Consider the following 21187-nt stretch of genomic DNA (forward strand, 5'->3'; position numbering starts at 1 on the left):
CAGGCTACACCCTCTCTTTTTGTCTTTTCATTCCTTTCATTATGAAGGAATAAAAAAACCCTTTTGAAGATACTTCAAAATTTCTTTCCCTTCGGTCCTCATTTTTCAAAAATAGATAGCTCTTGAAATTTCAAATTTGCCTCTTTTATTCTTTTTTGAGGAACTACCATTTCCATCCAAATTTTTTTTAACAATGTCTGCTCTCAAAAACCATGTTTACCAAACACACAAGTACCACATTAACCATCAAACTTCAGAACCTTGTAGAGAGATGACAATCAGATAATGGCCTTGGTAAATGTTACTGATAAGTGTGTAATTTCATAGAGGGCATAAATGGAGAAAATCAGAGTATCAAACAAAGTACAGTAAACATAAACAGACGAGTACAGTCGGCAGTCATTTATTACATAAGTTTTCCCAGAGGGGGGCGCGTAGCATTGCGGTTCTTCAAATAACAGAAACAAAATACTGTAAGGGCATCGATGATTATGAGAGGAAGAGGCTGTTAACCTGCAACCTTCCTGGGGTAATTGCTGCCATGTTGAATCTCTTGGGCGGGCCTTATTAACAGATCACCGGAGGAACCGCTCCAGAGGACACCCGCTTTCATCGGCCGAGGAAGCTGCACAATCGATGGCCTGCGAGAGGCAATTGTCATGTTTGCCAACTTTTCACCTGCATCTGAAACTCCACGCACATTATTTCCCTTGTAGATGGAGTCTGCAATGGGCATAAGCTCCACAGGATTATAATCACTTCCATAAACTTTTAAACTTTAGCAGCATTTTAAAATCATAGACAGTAGTCCAACAAGAACCAAAGAACTTACTGGTAGGGCTGTTCCTCACAGGCGGTCGGTATTTCGGTTGTCTAACAGTGCTCTTCATATTTTTATCATTCTTATTTGCATCCAAAGTCAAGACAAAACAATGGTTAGAATAATATCGCCAATCATTTTCATGATCACGAGTGTGAATGCATTTGTATGTGTAATGGGAGAGGGGTCAGTGTCTCACCTGGTTCATCAAATCCAACTTCCTCTGCACGCCTGCGAGATGGTTTTGATGATTCAGGAATCAAGCTAATCTATTTGTCAATATAATCTTAGTAATGCAAATACCAGAAAGGAATAAATATATTACTACCTACGCACAACAACGAGGGCGCCTTTGGAGAGAAGTTGCCAGCGATCCTTGAATCAGATAGAGCGCCAGGATATTTTTTAGCAGTTTGCTGCTCCAGGAGATCCTTTGTTCCAGCTGTAATAGGGAAGAACACATCAAAAGCTGTCCAACTGGGTAATGCTTTCAGCTTACCATGTTTAAAAGCAGGGAGACAAATAAACATACCAGAAGGAAGGGTCCGAGCAACTGGAGCTCTAGCACGAAGAGATGGTGGAACATAGTAGCAACTCTGCCATGCATTAGATAAATATAAGAAAAAATTAAATGAAATTATACCACATTTGCTGATCTATTAAATGAAAGCTGAACTCTACTTGGAAGAAGGGATGTTGGAGGGCTTCTACAGCTGTCGGTCTCTTGGATGGATCCCATGAACAAAGTGACTGAAGACACAATAAAATAAAATAAATAAATAAAGTAATATACAAGGTGCATTAAGCAAATGAAAAACAGGCATTTTAACAGGTCAAGACCAAATAGTTTCAACGGCCATTTAATTGCGCACTTACTGCAATTAGATTGACAGCATCTTCACTGGCTGAAGGAATAACAGCAGAGAGATGAACTCCATTCAACTGCAAAAGTGAAACAGCCATAAACATCAAACATATGTTTTTCATGGTTGTTTGTTCCAAAAGTTACAGGCAAGATAAAAAGGACATAGAAGACTGACCTGCGGGAATTGATAATTGATATTCCTTGCAAGAAAAACTCCATCAGACCATGTATCCATATTTGGGGTGCCAAGTACATTGCAAATTTTGTAGATTTGGTCTATTTCACTGCATGAAACAAATAAAGAGAATTCACAAAATTAGCTGACAATTTCAACTGTTATGTAGAATAACTACAGGCAGGCCTACCATTCATTTTCTGGTATTATTTGACAAAAAACCACTACAGGCATGGTCCAGAAATATAATCGCAAGCATAAGGGTGATGATATGAATCTCACACGATAAATCCTCGCGAAAACTAAATGATGCAGACTAGATTATTGAAAGAGAAACAAATAGAGTACGAAAGCAAACGAAAATAAAAGACTGCCACAGATTAGTACAGAGTTAAAGATTATTTGTCTTTGTTGACACCAAAACACCAGCAAGTTCTTAGAAAGCCAAGGCATCAATAGTTGGCTGAGCACTAATAACTTTTATGCATTAAGCATTCACAAGTAACAAGTGGATGTGCATTAGCAACACACCTTGCTCCAGGGAAAAGAGGACGAAGAGTGAACAACTCTGCCATAATAGCACCCATTGCCCACATATCTGGAAATAATAGGAAGGAAATAAGCATATTGGGTAAAGTTTTATGGGAATTGGAGCAACTAAAAAATTTCTGTTCCTCACCAACTTTAGGACCATAAAGATAGGCCTGAAGCAGCACCTCTGGAGCTCTATACCTGAGATACAACATTCAAAGTTACTATACAGCATCACTGCAATCAATGTAATGGCAAGAAATACATCATTTAAAATAGGCAAGAGTGGAAAATGCACTTACCACCGGGTTGAAACATATTCTGTATAGGGTGGAACTGCACTAGTTTCACGAGCAAGCCCAAAATCAGCCAGTTTTATTAAGTCTTTAGCAACTAATAAATTTTCTGGAAGAAAAATGAGTAACGTTAAATAAACCAAAAATGAAAAATAAGAAAGGAAGTCAAAGTTCTACTTAAGTTATTATAGGTATACTGCATAGAAAGAATAATATTAAAACTGGCAAGAATCGTGCTAGTTTAAAACAAAGAACTAATAAACTGAGAAAAAAAACAACAAAAATGCAAACAATATGCATAACAGAACAGAAAGATATCGATAACATGCAGTACACACCAAAGAATTCACACAACATTTACCAATTCTATCATACAATACCTCTGAAACCTGATTCAAAATTCCTTCCAAAAGATTGCTATATAGAAAGCTATCATATCTACTAATTCTATACCTTTATCATGTGAAAATACAACCAGCCTTAAAGAAGGCCAAACACTTCAACAGACTCTAGAAGATTAAAAGACCCTAAAGAATTGGGCAGATCAATTTCAAAATGCATGAAGCAGGTAATATATGATAGACCAAAATTCAATGCACTTTACTAGACACAAGAACAAAGGAGATACCTGGTTTAAGGTCCCGATGAAAGTATCCTCGCTGATGCATGTAGGCAAGGCCTTGAAAGACTTGAAAGCACCAATTTCTCACTTCAGCTTCTGAGAAGAGCTTTTCTTTATCCTTCATAAGTTGATAAAGATTGCATTCCTGAACATCAAATTTTTGTCCAGTCAAGTAGAAAATAATTTAACACAAAACATGTTCTGATTGACAAAAGGACGTCACTAACCATGTACTCAAATACAAAGTACAAAATGTTATTTTCCCTGATAACTTCCTTGAGTTTGACAATGTTTGGATGATTCATCTTGCGCAATGACTGTCATATTAGAACAATAAAAAAAAATGAACTAATTTCAAAATAAAGAAAAATTAAGCAATAAGAAAAAGATAGGAAAAATTAAGGATGCATCACCTTCACTTCTCTCAGACTGACACACTCCTCCCAAGTGTAATACTTTTTCTTCATTTTCTTAATTGCAACCTGTCGATTTAAATCAAAAGTTCTTAAAAATGAAAACTATTTGCTTCTTGGAGAATCGTGAGATAGAGAACCAGAAGACACTTACAACTTCCCCAGTCTGCTTACTGATAGCCCGCCAGACACTTCCAAAAGTGCCATCACCAACTTCCTTGATTAACATATACCTTATAAATAGTAACAAAATTGATAAACATAAGTAATACAGGAACAATTAAGAGTATTGCAAAAAAAAAAAAAAAAGAGAAAAATAATTAAACTGTGAAAAACAACTAACCTCTCCATTTTTCTTACAGAAGCACAAAGACAAGTCTTCTTTACTCAAACGAAGTAGAGAAACTTTTATCTTAGTACAAAGACCAAGTAGTAAACAACTGTCTTGCACTGATCTAGTAAAAACCACCACTAATTTTCAATGGTAAAATGCAAAAGCACAAAACCAGAACAATTATGATGAGCAGACTGTGCAGCTTTATTCATTACAAAATCCACAACTTCAACTTCAAGACAGGAAGAAGATGGAAATATATGACAAACACCACCAAACATGTTGAACCTTGAGAAGAACTGTCCAAGCCAGCTGAGTGGTTGGAAGTACCAGACCAGATGATTGCGAACGAGCTATCTCATAAATCCGATATAGAGATTGAAGATATATCCTCCAGTAAGAAATGTCATGACTCTCTAAACATCACCCATCAGGAACAAAGATAAGAACAAATAATAAAGGCTTTGACCAGCAGAGGTCAATGTGATAGTCTTGACTTTTGTAGTTGTGTAAACCAGCTTCAGTGATTAACAGAACTCAGCTCTGCGGGAAAAATGACTGCAGTTAACATAATGCATTGAACAAATTAAAAGAACATTGCAACAAAAAGAAAGTTCAAGTTACATCAGACCCCTGCAGAAGTTTCACCTAGAAAATCATCAGGATACTGCATCAACAACGCTGCATCAAAAATAATAAAAACAAAAAACATTATCATTCAAATGAAACTGGATATTAATAACGACCAAAACAGGATGTCAAAACAGTTCATACTTGAACGGTTGCACCAACGATCCAAAACCAATCTCAAAAAGTAATTTCATTACGCCTCCTGTGCTGATCATTTAGATGAACTTGACCACTAAGTGCAATTGACAAAGGAAACCAAAAGAAAATCTCCAAGAACAAGGAAACGCCAGTCAAGCACTTCCTGGAAAGAACAAACTTGATGCCGGAAGGAATTTGTCCAAACAGAAGCAAGCTCCATATCTTGAGAAAATATAAAATGCCCTTTATATCCAAGCCCTCAAATATCTGATACTTCACAACAACGTCAAAGAGTTAGAACAAATATTCATGAATGATAAAGAGAATACAGGTCAGTAGATTTTATCAAGGTGTGGCATGTTACAAACCACCGGGCTGCAATTTATCATATGCTAAAGACCATAAACAGCCCGAATTTGATTAGAACATACAAATTATTGCAACAATAGCATCAAGAGGCAAAAATTCTTAGAGAAGAAAAATCAAGTAAATGCAAAATGCTCAAGGAAAACCCCAAAAAAGAACCAGTGTAAAACAATAGGCATCCCGCGTTCATCAATACAAAACAATTGTTCACCAACCGACCAGTCGACAAAAATTCCTGCTCACAAAAAATAAGAAAGCGGAGGCAGCCGCTACGCGCTAAAAGCCCAACCAAACGAGATTCTTCGCGATTAGTGAGCAAAAAGAATCTCACAAGATTTCTGGAATTGAATCAAGACGAAACCCTAATTCACCAACCGACCACTCAGACAAACTCCCAATTCACGAAAGACAAATGAAGCAAACAGCATCCCGCCACAAACTGCTAGCTAATTAGAATTTCTTCGATCAATGACAAAACATAAAACCGCACAAGATTCCGTCGTCGAATCAACCATAAACAGAACCAAATTAAAACGAGTGACAACGAAGAAACCTAGAAATCCGATCAATTAATCCGTCAATCGAAGCACACCATACACCAAACATATAGGGGGGGAAATTTGACCTAGATATATATATTCACAGAAACAAAGAGAAATCGGAATGAATCGGTACCGAAAAATGAAGAAGCATAACCTCCGCCGCCAAGAACGGGAGGAATTGGGATCCAGAGCTTCCCTAAACGCTCTTCTTCTTCCCGCAAATCTTCTCAAAGCCACAAAGAAAACCAGACGAATTCCCCAATACACAAAAAATAGAAAAAAAAAAACACGAGATCTTTGCTGCGTGCCAACCAAGGTAATGATCCCTAATTTTCCATAATGACCCACACCGAAACCCTTTTATACATCTGGGGTTCGGATTCTCTACGGCCGACCCACCGGTTTCTAATCTGCTTTGGGATTTCGACCCAATGATCAGCTGGTTGGTGCCACTTGCCAGCTATCCAGTGCCCTTTCGCAATCAATTTAATAATAAATTTAGTAAATTTTTTCAGTTTTATCTTCAAATTTGTTTATATTCTCAACATTATTTTCAATTTTAAAAAATTTATTAAATACAGATTTTAAATTAATATATTTTTAAAAAATTATTACGCGCTAAATTAAAATTTTAAATAAGTTTAATTTAACTTTATTTATTTATTTATTTATTTTTTTTGCTAAATTAAAATTTTATTGACTTTTAAAATTTTAAATACAATATAGATTTCTAAATTTATAAACGAAATTATTTATTTTATTCATTTTATATTTTTTTAGACCACCCAATATTCCTTTTCCGACTTTCATGGATGGTTCGATTGGTAAATTATCTTTAAATGCAATATTTCTCAAACCTAATTTATTTTCCTATAAAAACAAAAATACCAATCTTTAATAAAATCTGTATTTAAATATTAAATTTTATAAAATATTCAATAAAATATTATAATATACGGTTGAAAAAACAAGAGTCAAAATCTAATTATTTTTAAGTTTAATAATTACAACAATATCATGATAATTAATATATTCATCTATTAACCTATATAATATTTATTTTATTTTTAAATATTCTAAAATATAATAAATTTACATTTTTACAAGAATAATATCCAACCATAATATCTTTTAATTAGAATAAATATATATTTGTAGAATATATAAAATTTTAAATAAAAAATAATTAAATAAAGTGGATTTTGAGAATCTTGAATTATGAAAGTAATAGAATATTTCTTGAATTTATATTCGAATCTCAAATTGGGTAATGAGATATATTTATTGATAAGGATGTGGAAAAAATAAAATAAATCTAAATCTTTTCTATATTTGATTCCATATATGTATATATATATATATTCTTTTGTATACTATTTAAGATTATAAATAAAAAAAAAAATTAAAGTTTAATATTATAAAAAAATAATATATATATATATATATATATATATATATATATATATATATATATATATATATATATATATATATATATATATATATGTGTGTGTGGTCACATCTATTTAGATTTTAATTTTTAAATAATATTATTTATATTATTAATTTTAAATTTGTACCATATGGGTAAAAAAAAATAAAATATTGGTATAATTTCAAGAGTTAAAATATTGTCATATTGATTTAATAAGATATATATAAGTAATTCTATTATATATATTATTTATGAAAATTTCATTAAATTAAATTTGAATTGAATTTATTTTTCAATTTAATGAGAAATTTCATATATTAATTTGACTTACGCCATCTAACACTATTTATTGTCTATTAATATTCTTCAAAGCTAATGATGTTAGAAATAAATAACCAAAATAAAGTTGGTTTATTTTTTTTAAAAATATATCTATAAGCTTTAACTAGTCATCTTAAAATATATATATATATTTTAAATTAACTGATATATATATATATATATATTCATTTACTACTCAAATTAATTTGAAAGATATTAATTACTAAAATATATTATTTAATACGTATTAAAAACAATTAAATAGATAAAATTTGAACTAATAAACATAGCTTAAGGTTTTTAAAAAAATAGTTTAAAATTTATGCAGTAAAATCCAATTTATTTAAATTAACTGTAACTTACTCCTAAGTGATTTAGATTAAATTAAAATATATCAAAATACCAACAACTTGATTTGTAAGTAAATAAATTATGAGAGAGATATTCATGAGTGACGAGCAAGCGAAGGTTCCTCCACTGGATTGAGTTGGATGGTTTCTCTCTTAGCTGGCCGACACGTAACTACTACTTTCTGCCACGTGTCACACTATTTCTATATATATATATATATATATGAAACGAAAATGAATATTTCAAATTTGTAAAAAAAAAATATTAAAAAATTCATATTATAGTATATATTATTTTATTTAAAATAGAAAAATCAAGTCGGTATAATATATATATATATATTCTATAAATTAAATTAAAACTATTGAATTAAATATATATTTTGGGTTGTTAGGTTAGACCCATAATATTAAATTTAATAATTTTAATAGATTTTAATAGAATTTTTACTCCAAAGATATTATCGAATTTGGTGGTCCACCCAAAAGCTGCCACCACTTATTCTTAAAAATTCAAAATATTTTGTATGGATTTGAAAAAGGAAAATAATTAAATTTTAGGCTTTATTTATTAGCTCTCAATAATCCTCCGCCACTCAATTTGTGGACAAAAGTGCAATTTATGCGGATTAAAAAAAAAAAAAAAGACAAATATCGTTGCCGTATATATTTTCTAAAATTATAATTATTTTAGAAAATTGTACGTTTTATATTTTAAAATAATGGAAAAGGTCATGTGAAAAGGTGGTATAAAACGTGAATTTCAAAGGAAATGTGTAACACGTGCTTTTTTATAATTATTATTATTATTTTAGTTCAAAGTTGAAACAAATGTGGGTATGTTAAAGGAAAATATGCCATGGAAGGTAATTGTCAAACTTTGGTTATCTTGAGAGATACTCAACGGGATAGTGATCAGTCTTTTTCTCGATTTCGTTGAGACATGACTGAAAAAGTAATTGTGTTTATTTTAGTATCAAGTTAAATTCAACGTTTTTTATGCGCTTAGTTAAAGATTGTATGTTTGTAGAATTAGATTTAGAGTCAAGTATTTGAGTGAGACTGAAGGTATGAAAAGATTTGAATTATATAGGTTATTTATTTTCCTTGAGTTTGACAATGACGAGGATGTAAGCAAAATTGCCCTTTTTATATTTCGTCGAGTTTGAATTGATGGAGAGAGATTAAGTAACAAATGAACAGTACATTCTTCCAATTTCATCGATAATCGAGATATATTTTGTAATGAGAATTGTAGCAAGATTGATAAGCTAACAAAGGGTTGAAAAAAGGATTGAAGGGCAAACCGGAAGAATGTAGGGAGAGTACAACCATTTAAAGGCATGATCATTTTCGTTTCATTGCTCATCCTAACCATTCATATTTGATGCACACGTGAGTATCCTAGGTCGCTTAGATAGTCACACTCTTGCTCTCTCACATAAAAAGTGAATACAGATGAAATTTTAGAAATAATACGTTCATTTTTTAAATGTCTACATAATTTTTGCAACTTATGGATCGCTTGATGGAGCCACTTTGTGCACAACTGCTTATAACAGTGTTGGATGAGGGAGGATGAATGATATTAGGTTTGATGATGGTGCAGGGTCATGCACAAGGAGGAAGATTAAGAATGACATGGTTGAAGATTTTAAATCGAGAACACGAAGATGAAGAAGAAGAGTTCATAAAAGGAGAAAATTAACGAAGATTACAACAAAACGTCTTAGGTCGGCTATCTAAGATACAGAAAGTTGTTCGTTTCCTTTCGTGTTTCCTTTCGTATGTAATTTATTTTTACCTCGTACCTCTATGTGCAACAAAGATAAAATTTGTTGATGTGACAAGATACTTTTGTCCGAGCAAAGGTGACCACAAAGATTGTCGAGTTGACAATGGGACGGTTTGACTGACGAGAGTGGTTCATAGGAGGGTCCAATTGAGGAGCGGAGAGACGGAGACAAGGAAATGGACCATTCCCACACATAGATCCACCTTCATCCCAACTCGTTAGAGAAGAACCGGCCAATGTGCACCATGCCCTAGTCCAAAACCTAAACTTTATTAAGCTAAAATTTGAAATACACCAAGTTCGTGTGACCGCCACACGTCTAAAGAACCAGCTCCTTGCTCTTTTCTTCGCTGCAATTTTCCGACTTCGTCACTCGACCAGACACACACACACTGATGCAGGACCCCATCCATTTCTAGTTCATGTTCCATTTTCAAAATTTTAATACAGGAAGTCTTTGATAATTGCTTCACAAAGGCTTTTGAAAATCTAAACGATCATAGCCCAAATGAATTAAGCTTTTGATGAAACAAAGAAACATATTATGACTAAACTATACATATACATATACCACAGGGAAGCTGAGATAAAAGTAAATGCAAAAGGAAACTAAAACATTGTTACAAAGATACATTAACTTATCAAATATAAAAGGCAAAGCAGTCATCAAACAGAAATGAGTGGACTCAAAACTATGCTTACACAGATTGTCCAAAATGCAAAACACAGTTTCCAAGCAACACTGTACAAGAAGATTTCAGGAATTAAGACACCAAAACAGATAGCATTTCACTTTGGTGCTACTCCTGCAACATCTCTTCTAATTTAAAGAACTAAGGCATTCAGGGAGTTTAGAAACTTGCCTGTGCGTTACGACGCATTACCTAGCCGTGAAGCCACTGTTACCATAAGCTGGAGGGACGGCGGCCAAACCAGGGCAATCCCTGGCCCAATGCCCAGTTTGATGGCATTTAAAGCATTCCCCAGAGACACCACCACCGGAAGGGCCAGAAGATCGATTTGAATACATTCCCCCTCCAATGGGATGTGTAGGAGCACTTGTTATACTCGGGCAGTTCATCGAGCTGTGACCAGAGCCCCCGCAGCTGTTGCAGTACGTGTGTGAATTATGCACCATGGATGGAGAAGGCCTAGAACTGCTGTATTGGTTCTCATACTGAACACCTAGGTTTGGTGTAACATATTCTCTGCTGCTAACATTGCTAATATTTCGACTGGGTGACACGAACTGTCCACCACCAACATTCCCGGTACCACGAAGTCCGAGATCATGTATGGTGCTTTCTGTCTTTGGGGTAACAGAACTGGCGTTCTCTGCCCTGAGCTTTTCCATTAAGTCTAGAAGAAATCGGGACTCGGTCGAAAAATTAATGCTTTCTGCTTTCACCACTGTTGACCTTACTCTCTGTTCATCACTAAAAGTCTCTTCCTTTATTTTCAGCTTCATGATAAATTTTGTAAAAAGAACCTTACGGATGATTTCTGCAAATTTCTCATCATCTTGCTCTTCGTATTTCAAATAATACAATCTTTTTGCAGGTACGCCCATGATTTCCTCACCACCTTCTTGAAATGCAGTTACCCAAGTTAAACCAGTATGATCCTGTATTTGCAGCTGGAGTATGTATCTGTAATCACATTCGTCAACAGACTGATCACACCGGTCACATCTCCATTTTCCATCTCCATTATTTGTAACCTTTTTGCTGCATTGTCGGTCCCCGATCATGATAGGACATGCTGTATAACAGAAGTTGTCTACCTTAATAAATGAAACGGTTGCACTAACAGTAATCCAATCAGGCTTCTCAGAGGTTCCTAACCTCTCATCTTTTATTTGAGATATGGTCTTACGGACATCTGTCCTGCCTATGCTAGAAACTTCCCTCGATATAGACACAGACGGAGTACTCCTCCCTTCATTCTCAAACCACTCTCTCAGCGTACGAGCCTCAGGAAAATCTGGCTCAACAGACAGCTGACTTGATGAAATGGTTCCCACTGCCTTCCCATTGAAGTCACTCACCCTACCAGTTTTCACAGCCAAGACTGGGAACATCCCTGAATCGCACATATTTTGCAATCGTTGCCCTTCTGCTTGACAAAAGTTTCCCCAAAGAGTCAATTCAACACTTCGTCCAGACATATCTTTCAACTGAAGGGTTCTCTTCTGAGTCTCGATACCATTTTTTCTCATTATAGAAGTTGAAGGATTAATGGAGGTAACAACACCAATTAAATCTACAACACTGTTGTTGTCCATGCCTTCAATCTCACTAATCTGATGGAAATGGAACTGCTGTTTGGGGATTGATTGGTCATCCTCAAAGCAAGGTTGGATTGTTGATGTGCTCTCAAGAAATATTTCAAAGTCATTTTTTAGATGGTTAAAGTTCTTTTGAGCAGGTTTCAAGCTTCCTTTAGAAATGAAGTAAACTTTACCGGGTTCAATCTGGTTGTAAAACTGGTCGGCTACCATGTTGAAACACGTAACTCGTATTTCTCCACGGTGTGCATCAAGTAGATCAAATGAAAACACTTTCCCATCTCCACGAGGATTATTGTAGTGTCTAAGTTCTCCTTTTGAAGTAACTCGAGCCTTTATTGTCCACCTTCCTTGGTAAGGGTTCAGAGCATTAATAGGCATTATCCTTGGGGGAGCTTCGTTTTTTGCTACTGACCCTCTGTTGCTGTACATTGAAGGTGGCTGCTGATATGTTGGCTGAGGACAAGCATAAGCATTTAGAGGTGGCCTTGGATCATCTGATCCATTGTTGTGATATGCCATTTTCTGATCACCATATGACCCACTTAAAGAAGATGACCCGTTAAACCTTGTTCCAGGATCTGTCTTATTAGGGTAAAGAGGAGGCGCAATTGATGCAGTGTATCTTCCAGATTCCGGAGTGTTTGAATAAGCTCCCACATGCGATGCATGTGATTGATTCACTTTAGGCAGTTCAGAAGATGCACTAGATACATTCATTTTACCAGCTATTCCACTACTGGGTGAAGTCACCACAGAGGATTGGGGGTTTCCATTAAATGCACCTGTTACTGATCTCGTTGCTGGTACAGGTTCACCAATAAATTCGCACATTTCCACTACCACGTCCAACTCGATGACAATTATAATCCTGCGATCAATTGAAATTGACATGTCATAAAGAGCATATAAAATAACTCCCCCCAACCCCAGAAAAAAATTAAGTAAAATAAAGGAGCAAGATAGCATCAATACTGCGCAAAAGAGAGAATTTTTTACATGCAATAAATTATCTCTTCAAAGGCAGAGTCGATAGATCTAAAAGAGGAAGCAGTAAAATGACTGTGATGCGTGCAATCTATTGTAAAACACATCAATAAACAACCTGTAAGGCCGTTCACATCAATAAACAGCCTTTAAAGGCTTAAGATAAGGAATGTTCGTGGAACTCTTGAGGCAAACTGTACATTAATTATTCAACACAATTAGACATCAACAAACAACAGGAGGATAAATCAGAATGCCTCATTGCCTTTATCAACTCACTCACTAGAACATGCGCATATGCACACTCATGCACAAAATAACATGATAAAGGGCAAAAAGGACTATGACAGTCAAAGGCTAGAGGAGAAACACGTGTAAAGCTGAACAGAGCAATAATAGCTAATTGCACGAACATGAAACAACAAAGAGGTCAATATGGAAGATCAGTTCATTGCCAGGAAACTTATAATAAGTTTAAGTGGTTTTTTAGCATAACGCCAATACCCAAGAAACAAAAAAATAACAATAACCTTTATAGAGCAATTGGTACACGTCATTGGAGGATTATTTTTCTAAGAAATAAAATGTGACATGGACAACTATTTTCAATCCAATCATGAAAATAGGTAAATAGATCATCAAAGTATCATCGTATCCATTATATTTTAAAACAATATTAAGATAAATGACCCGATAACCCCACCCAACCCAAACCAGCCAAAATTACGTTGTAAGGTTGTGCTGAGTTCATCATCATCTAGCTAGACTCAATTAAGTTAGATGCTTAAAATAGAAACATAGCTTTCTTTCAAAATGGACGTAGGGAGATAATTATGAAGGTTGGAAAAAATAGTCATGGTACTAATGGCAAGCATGCAATATGGTTGATCTACTTGCAAAATTCATAGCAGGTTCATCAAGAGGCACTTGATCTACTGTGGTTAAATTCAAGAAAATGGACAAGGGTCATTGCTCAAGCAAGGAAGTGGATTGGGAATAAAGTTTTGTCAAGACAGGTGACCGCTCCATTCCATGCTTAACGTTTTAAATCCCGTGTTTTCTTTGCAAACCAAGGAAGATCTTGATCAGTGATACAGTTGAAACTCATGGAAGGCTATTCAATAAATTATCCTTTCATTATCTTGTCTCGATGGTTGTTCTACGAAATTAAACAAATAGCTCACAAGGGTAACTATTTTGGATGGTAACGAGTCGAGACTCCTAAAAAGGAAATCAAATTCTTCATCTGGCGCCTACCTTTAACATTCGACATCAATTCCAAACTATATTCTGTCCAAAGCAAAAAAATATCGAAATTAACTGGTTCAGTTCAAATGAAGACTTACAGGCGTTCTTGAACGGGGTTACAAACATATTGCTTCAGTTGAACTATGGAACCTTTCTGCAACTTCCCAGACTTCACCAATCCATTCAGCTGAGTCCCCAACATTCCTTGCTGGTAATGTGTTCCATCAGAAAGCAACAATCTGTATCTCTCGCTGCCCGATTGTTGCGCAGTGTTAACCAATTTCAAGTCAATTACTTGCACAACCGGCTGGAACGTCTCTGCGGTCGATTCCCTCTTGCATATCATCATCACTGCTCCTTCCGTCAGCTTAAACTGCGCCATTGACGCTGCCATTTCAAGAAATGGTAACGCAAATCGAACACCCTAACGAAGAATTTAGTGCGTCCTCAGAAGATGAAACTTCAATCCAAATGCAAATGAAACTGAATCCGAGAATTTTGAATCGAATCGACGAATAATGGGGAGAATAATAGAGAATCAGTTTCAGAAATTTAAAACCCTAAAAATAAGGTGGGAAGCGCCATGAATTTGCGAGGGAAAACGCGAATTCTAGTAATGGTGTGAGGAAGGGCTTTGCCTTTTTATTACAATTACAATTGTGTCCCTCCAGCTTCCACAACACGCATCTCCATCGTGATTCCACGTGTCTATTTCAAATTTTACGTTTTTAAAAATAATACTTTAACATTAAAAAAATTATTTATAAATATAAAAACATAAACGTAGAAATATACATTAAATAAAAAAAATAATATTTATACCCCATTTCTCGAGTATGAACTTTGGCATATCACTCGTTCGAGATGTTGAAAATTTGAAATCTCGTTAAACTAAATAAAAAAAATTAGTTAGAGATGTGCACAGAACAGAGCGGGGATGAGGTCCCTATCCAAGACACCCTTTGTAGGGGTCCGGACCCTACGAGTGAGCATAAAAGGGAGGAGGAAAAAGGTCGTGGCGAACCGTCATAATTAGTGAACAAGTGTAAGCTTCGCTGCCCGACAGTATGGAGTACTGACCCTAAACCCTAAACATTTAAAACCATAAAGCATAAGCAGACCCAGGCATGGATTCTCAGTAGCCTATAGCCTGCTGGTCTCGTCCTCCGTTGGCCTGCATCATCTAAATCTGTAAATAAAAGTTAAAAATAATTTTGATGAGTAATTAGATTACCCATGTATCTTATCATTCATGAGTTCATAACTAATCTTTCCACGTGTTTTTAAGTTTTATTCGTCATTGACTCATAGTTTCTCTTACTAGAGTAATCTGTTCATTAATGAGGTACCTCAGCTACCTCCAGCTTAGGTTACTGACTCTCTTTTGATATGCTTATCTAGAATTTTCGGACTCGTATGTAAGACTCGCTCTCGGTCAAATACGACCCGTCTACTAATTTCTCTGGCAGCCTGTTTATCTCATATACCAACGGTTAAGAGTACTCATGCTCCCTGACTTAGCACACAGCGCGTTGACCAGGAACTCCGCGGGAATTAGTAGACTATCATACTCATATAAATAAGCCACAACTCAACAACCAACCAGCATATCCTAGAGTCATAACCTTTCCATTAACATGCATAACATACTCACATTTACGGTATGCTTTCATACATTTATCATGTTCAACACATAGAACATTCTAGTAATCATTTATATCATGCTTACATCAAAGGCAACAATCACATTCAATATCATCGAAGCTCATTTTAATATACTAAGCACTTAATAAGGTAAACAACATACTCACATGTTGTAAAACAAATTAAGAACTAGTTCAAAAATCGATATGCTACTTACTTGGTTTTGAACTCTTTTTCTCCTTAATGTACGTTTAATAGGTATTCCAACACAATTCCTTCCTATTAGACCTATATTTTACCAATTTCAATATAAGTATATACCAATTTTGATAGGACAGGTCAAAAGGAGTCGAACAAGACAAACCGGGAGCCAAAATAGTTTCTCACACCATCTAGCAAGTCGTTTTTTTCTTCTTTTTAAAGCCTAATCAAGTCCCGAATTCGCTTCCACACCATCTAGCAAACCCTTCATCATTCCCACGCCTCCAGCCTACGCGTCCATTGCCCCTCATCCTCCTTTACAGCAGCTGCGTTTTCGTTTTTCGTTTTTCTTTAATTATTATTAACCAACACAACAACAAATAAATACAAAATACATATGATCATTATTTCAGGTTATTCGAAGTGGACTCCATAAGTTACATGGACATCTTTAAATCCAAGACTAGGAGCCATGTCGAGTAAGTGCTAAACGGAAAAGCAACGTCAAACTGAGCTCGAGTTAGGTTACATACTTTTAGTGGGAATATTGATTTGAATCTTATATCGAGTTGCACATGGGATTTTTTTCGTCTCAATAGTCGATATACTCCTCAACTCGACTTCAGAGCCTTCGGGAGTGCGGTTTGCATCTTTGAGTAATTTGGGTCTCTTCGCTAGGCGTTGACACTTTACCATAAACTTAATAATTAATGTCTATGAGGTTCCATGTGTAGTTTTGGAACGAGTGAGGGATGTGATTCCTTATAATAAGCAAGGATCGTGATTCATCTGAGTAACGCTAGAACAAACGCTCGAAATCAACTTTTGGTCGTTCATTTCTCAAATTTGAAACAAACTCATTATAACACATACAAAAAAAAGTCGTTCTAAATATGGGTTTTTGTTATTAGCTGTCGTATTTGGGTGTTGTTCAAACGACACTTCGAGGAGATGTGGCGGTGTTCGTCAAACGACAACAAAATGACAAAAGTCAAACATGTCATGAAATTAACCATGGATATTATTTATTTATTTATTATTAAAACATTATAATCTTAAAAAAAATGTTAAAATAATAATTTTGCATTAAATTTTGGGTCGAAAAATGTTAAAATTTTAATTCAATAATAAATCTAAATATTAAAAAGATTTAAAAAACAATAATATAATTACAATTAAGTTTTTTTTTTAATGTAAATTTATTAAAACATATTATATTTAATCGTGTTTGTAAGAGACAATATTTTGTTTCGTGTACCAATTTTTAGATTATTTGTACATTAAATTTGGTCATTTAGATCATTTAAATAATTAATAGTAAATTTTAATATTTTATTTAAGATAGATAATTTTAAAACAATAAAATTAAAAAAAAAAAGTAAAAAATTAAATAGTTATTAAAGTCTATTAATTTTTTTTTCTCAATATTTAAATTTAAAAGAAAAGCTTATGGTCCGAAAGTTTAAGAGGCCACGTGGCTTTGGGCACACTATAAATACCTTGTAATATTCCAACACAAGCAGAAAGTAAAAAATAAAAAATAAAAAAGAAAGTCGATCGTTTCGTCTCTCCACAGCAAAATAAAATTTCTTCTATCCCTCTGGTCAAAGGGACTCCGATCACCGGATAGATGTTTCCGGTGGCCGGAGATTTCGTCTCCTCAAATCCTTGAACTTCGTGCTGCTCATCATCGAATCAGAGTGATTATCCTGCAATTTCAGTATTCTAATGGATTCTGAGGACGATGAGGTCTCTACGTCTGAGAGGACGACGAAGAGGGGTTATCTAGCTGTAACTATGCGATGGTGTGCCGTGCTTTTGATTCCAGTAGTTTCATTCTTTCTTGTGACTGTATCTTTGAGTTTAGTTGCTGTTTTTGTCGCCAATTCGTCAATTACTAGTCCAATTTCTTTGCGTTCTCAGTGCAAGATTGTTTCCAGCAGTAAGTTTTTTTTTTTTTTTTTTCTTATGCACCTTCTCTTTTAGTTCGTTCCGAAATCGAGTTTGATATTTTTGGTTTTATAAGTGATAAAGACGCGCTGCTGAATACTGAGTTTGAGACTATCTGATATTGAAATTGTAGGTTCAATCATCTATGTGTTTATAGTCCCAGGATGATTTGTAACTGTAACAAGGCTGATCTAGTTATCTTCATGTGGACCTAGTGACTACGAATAGAATAATCCTTTCTTTTGTAAACAACGATCTCGTTACTATGTTTGCGGATGGAGTAATATGTGTACAAACTTAGCTTAGAATTGACTCCATTTTCTGGATAGGCTAAAAACTAAGTGAGATATCAATGGCCACATATCAGGTACGCAGTATTATGAAAGCACTTCATTCTCTTCTTGATTAGGGAAAGTATTAGAAATTGCTCAGAGTTAAGAACTTTGGTTCATTATAAATTGGGGGTTTAAGTGCTATCAGCTCTCATTTGTTAGTATTTCGATTAATGCTAAACCCTGTACGCAATGCTTTCTTTTCTGAGTGATTTTTTCTTTTTGCAGGTGTGGACCTTAGGTCATCCAAGGTTTGTGAACTTGGACTACTGAATTATAAAGCCAAGAATGTTTTCTACCCATATGAAAGAAATAAGTTTAGATGCCGATATGATTACTATTGGGCTTCAGTGTTCAAGGTTAAAAATTACAATGATTTATTCTCAACTATGTTTCTCTTTGGCATTCCCCCCTCAATATGCTTCTTAATACTTATCTTATACCATTGGCCCAGTGGCTATCACGTATTGATATCTTCAGACATCATAAGATAACATGAAATTCTAACAGTGTTGAAGAATTTGTTTTTCTTTTCATGCCACGTTCAGATTAGTTTACCTTTAGAATCAGCTGTAGCTCCTTTGTTCTTTTTGTAATTACTCATCTTTATTGCATCAATGGCATTTGGAGGGGAATATTTATTATTCACCTGTCTCTTTCCGCATGATATCATCATCTATTGAATATCTTAAAACAATCAATGGGAGTTTGTTTTTTCATCAATATCTGAAATGCAGTTTTACATGTTTTATATTGTGGCATCTCTGTTTGTTTATTTATTTGTACTTACTCATCAATTGTTCTGATAGATTTTTATGTATGGTTTGCCTTGATACTTTCTTCTTGAATTCAAGAGTGACCTCTGCTTTACATCTTATTTTGCAATATTTATTGTTCAATAATATGCAATCTTTTCCTTTAGCGGCTTTTAAAATAATCCTTTTTGGGCAACTATGAAGTATTTACACTAGCATGGTACATAGATATGACACAACAATAACATAGTTACATATCATTTTAAAAAATTAAAACATGGACACCACAAAGATACATGCAATAAATATAATTTTCTAAAAATATTTTTAATACACAGACACATATTATTTCTTTATTGATTCTCAACTATCCAAGGTGACTTACTTCTTGGAAAATAACCGTTTTCTCTATGGGAGGGAGGATGAGTTTTTATTTAGTGTTTGTGCTTAGTGGGATCCTGATTTACTTTTGTTTGTGTTTAACATTCCTGTCTTTGGTAGCAAGAGCCTTGAGAAAACTAAAATATTTTCTGTTGGAAAAAGTTGATGAGGGAGGGGTGCTCACCGTATTAGCTAGAAGGTAGCGTCGTGGTCAATTGATCAAGAAGGGTTGGGTCTAAGTAACTTTAGATTACATAATGAGGCACTGCTAGCTAAATGGTCATGGCAATTTTCTATGGAATCAAACTCTCGTGGTGTATGCTCAGTATCAATGTGGCCCTTGTGCTTTCAATTGGGCGGGTCAAAAGCTTAAAGGCATTTCCAGAAATCTAAGGAATCTACCTCTTTGGGCTTTCCCTCCTTTCTAAATTCGTTAATTGTCTTGTTGGGGAGGGCTTGAGTAACTTTTTCTTGGATGATTATTGGGTGGGTGATAGACCCCTCCATCTTGTGTTCCTTCGCCTTTATCATCAGTCCTCCTAGTTGTGCCTTATATCTTTTATCATTTCATCCATGGCCTCTTCTTCCTCTTTCAACTTTGGCTTTTGTTGGCCATAGTCTTATAGAAAGGCTACAAATGTTGCTACTTTAATCTCTTTGTTGGATAATATCCTTATTTGGCCTAGGAGTCGGGATATTCCTTGTTGGCTGATCCTTCATAAGAGTTCTCCTGTAGTTCTTTCTTTAACCACTCGTGGAATTGTTGCCCCTTCACCCCCGTTTATTCTCCTCATTTTGGAAGTTTAATATGCCAAAGAAGGCTGAATTCTTTTTGTGGTAGGTCTTACATGGGTGTTAATACTATGGATTGGATTCTAAAGCATTCCTCCTTCTTTTGAGGCTACAATGGTGTCTTCTATTGAGGAAGGTGTCTGAGGACTTAAGCCATTTTCTTTAGAGTTGTCAAGTTGAAATCTTATAAAGAAATTGAGGATCTTCAAAACTTCTTTCTAAGTTATTTGGTTTTTGTGGCTGTCAAGGTGAGAACGATTTAGTCTGGAATCTGAAGAGTTCTGGGAAGCCTATCAGTGAGAGTCAATTTTCTGACTATTGGTGTGCTGCTTTACTTCTCTCTGTATAAGACAATCTAGAAGGATCATTACTTGATCCCTTTTCCCCTTTACATTGTTGTTCTTTTGGGTGAGTAATAGCTTATGGGGATCTTAATACTGGTGATAGAGTCCTGTGTAGAAATCCTGGTTTGGCTTTATGCCTTAACTAGTGCAAGCTGTTTAAAAGGGCTAATGAATTGGTGGGTTCCTCTTCTTAAGATGCCCATACTCTTTATGTTTGGTGGAGGCAGGTCACTTTTGGGATCAATACGATCCTTTCATGTTCTACTTGTTAATCCTAGATCCATTGCTTTGCCATCAAAACCTAAATCAGAAGATAAAAGTGCTGGTTGAATGCAGGTAAAACAGTTTTTTGGGTTTGTGAGTTTTGGATAGAAAGAAATTGGAAATGTAGAATTTTCCAAGGTGTTTATAGGCAGTAAATTTGGGATATTATTATCTTGGTCCCTTCTTCTTGGAGCACTCTTTCCAATTCCTTTTGTAATAATTAGCCAATTGGAGTCTTCTTGTAACTTACGGATTCCTTGGGTCTTCCCTTTTGTAAGTTCATTTATTCAATAAATTCTTTGTTTCTTAGAAACTAAAAAAAAAAAAAAAAAAAAAAAAAAAAAAAAAAAAAAAAAAAAAAAAAAAAAA

General features: G+C 34.8%; 3 protein-coding genes across 4 annotated transcripts in view; 1 reads left to right on the forward strand and 2 right to left on the reverse strand.

The window, feature by feature from the left end:
* Nucleotides 1-269: 269 nt before the first annotated feature.
* Nucleotides 270-6085, reverse strand: LOC111498657 (cyclin-dependent kinase F-4-like). 2 transcript variants are annotated; one of them, XM_023149984.1, is made up of 19 exons: nt 5866-6085; nt 4831-5097; nt 4688-4737; nt 4066-4599; nt 3877-3955; nt 3723-3791; nt 3537-3626; nt 3316-3454; nt 2694-2796; nt 2540-2592; nt 2392-2458; nt 1861-1969; nt 1697-1762; nt 1502-1570; nt 1353-1416; nt 1149-1262; nt 1020-1051; nt 833-902; nt 270-723 (listed from the first exon to the last, which is right to left on the reverse strand). In XM_023149984.1, the coding sequence occupies exons 4-19, from the start codon at nt 4071-4073 to the stop codon at nt 509-511; spliced, it is 1347 nt and encodes a 448-aa protein (XP_023005752.1). In that variant the 5' UTR covers nt 4074-4599; nt 4688-4737; nt 4831-5097; nt 5866-6085; the 3' UTR covers nt 270-508. The 2 variants fall into 2 exon arrangements, with proteins under 2 accessions (XP_023005752.1, XP_023005751.1); XM_023149983.1 differs by having other exon boundaries at nt 833-914.
* A 4050-nt stretch (nt 6086-10135) lies between these two features.
* Nucleotides 10136-14756, reverse strand: LOC111498272 (replication protein A 70 kDa DNA-binding subunit A). Its single transcript, XM_023149379.1, has 2 exons — nt 14254-14756; nt 10136-12791 (listed from the first exon to the last, which is right to left on the reverse strand). The coding sequence occupies exons 1-2, from the start codon at nt 14547-14549 to the stop codon at nt 10514-10516; spliced, it is 2574 nt and encodes an 857-aa protein (XP_023005147.1). The 5' UTR covers nt 14550-14756; the 3' UTR covers nt 10136-10513.
* Nucleotides 14757-17521: 2765 nt separating this feature from the next.
* LOC111498274 overlaps nt 17522-21187 on the forward strand; it is a 6255-nt gene continuing 2589 nt past the window's right edge. Inside the window, exons 1-2 of the mRNA XM_023149383.1 lie at nt 17522-17942; nt 18511-18641. Coding sequence (XP_023005151.1) covers nt 17729-17942; nt 18511-18641 — 345 coding nt within the window. The 5' untranslated portion in view covers nt 17522-17728. The remainder of the gene's footprint in view (nt 17943-18510; nt 18642-21187) is intronic.

This window comes from Cucurbita maxima, unplaced genomic scaffold (assembly GCF_002738345.1).
Source record: "Cucurbita maxima cultivar Rimu unplaced genomic scaffold, Cmax_1.0 Cma_Scf00025, whole genome shotgun sequence".
NCBI classification, from domain to species: Eukaryota; Viridiplantae; Streptophyta; class Magnoliopsida; order Cucurbitales; family Cucurbitaceae; genus Cucurbita; species Cucurbita maxima.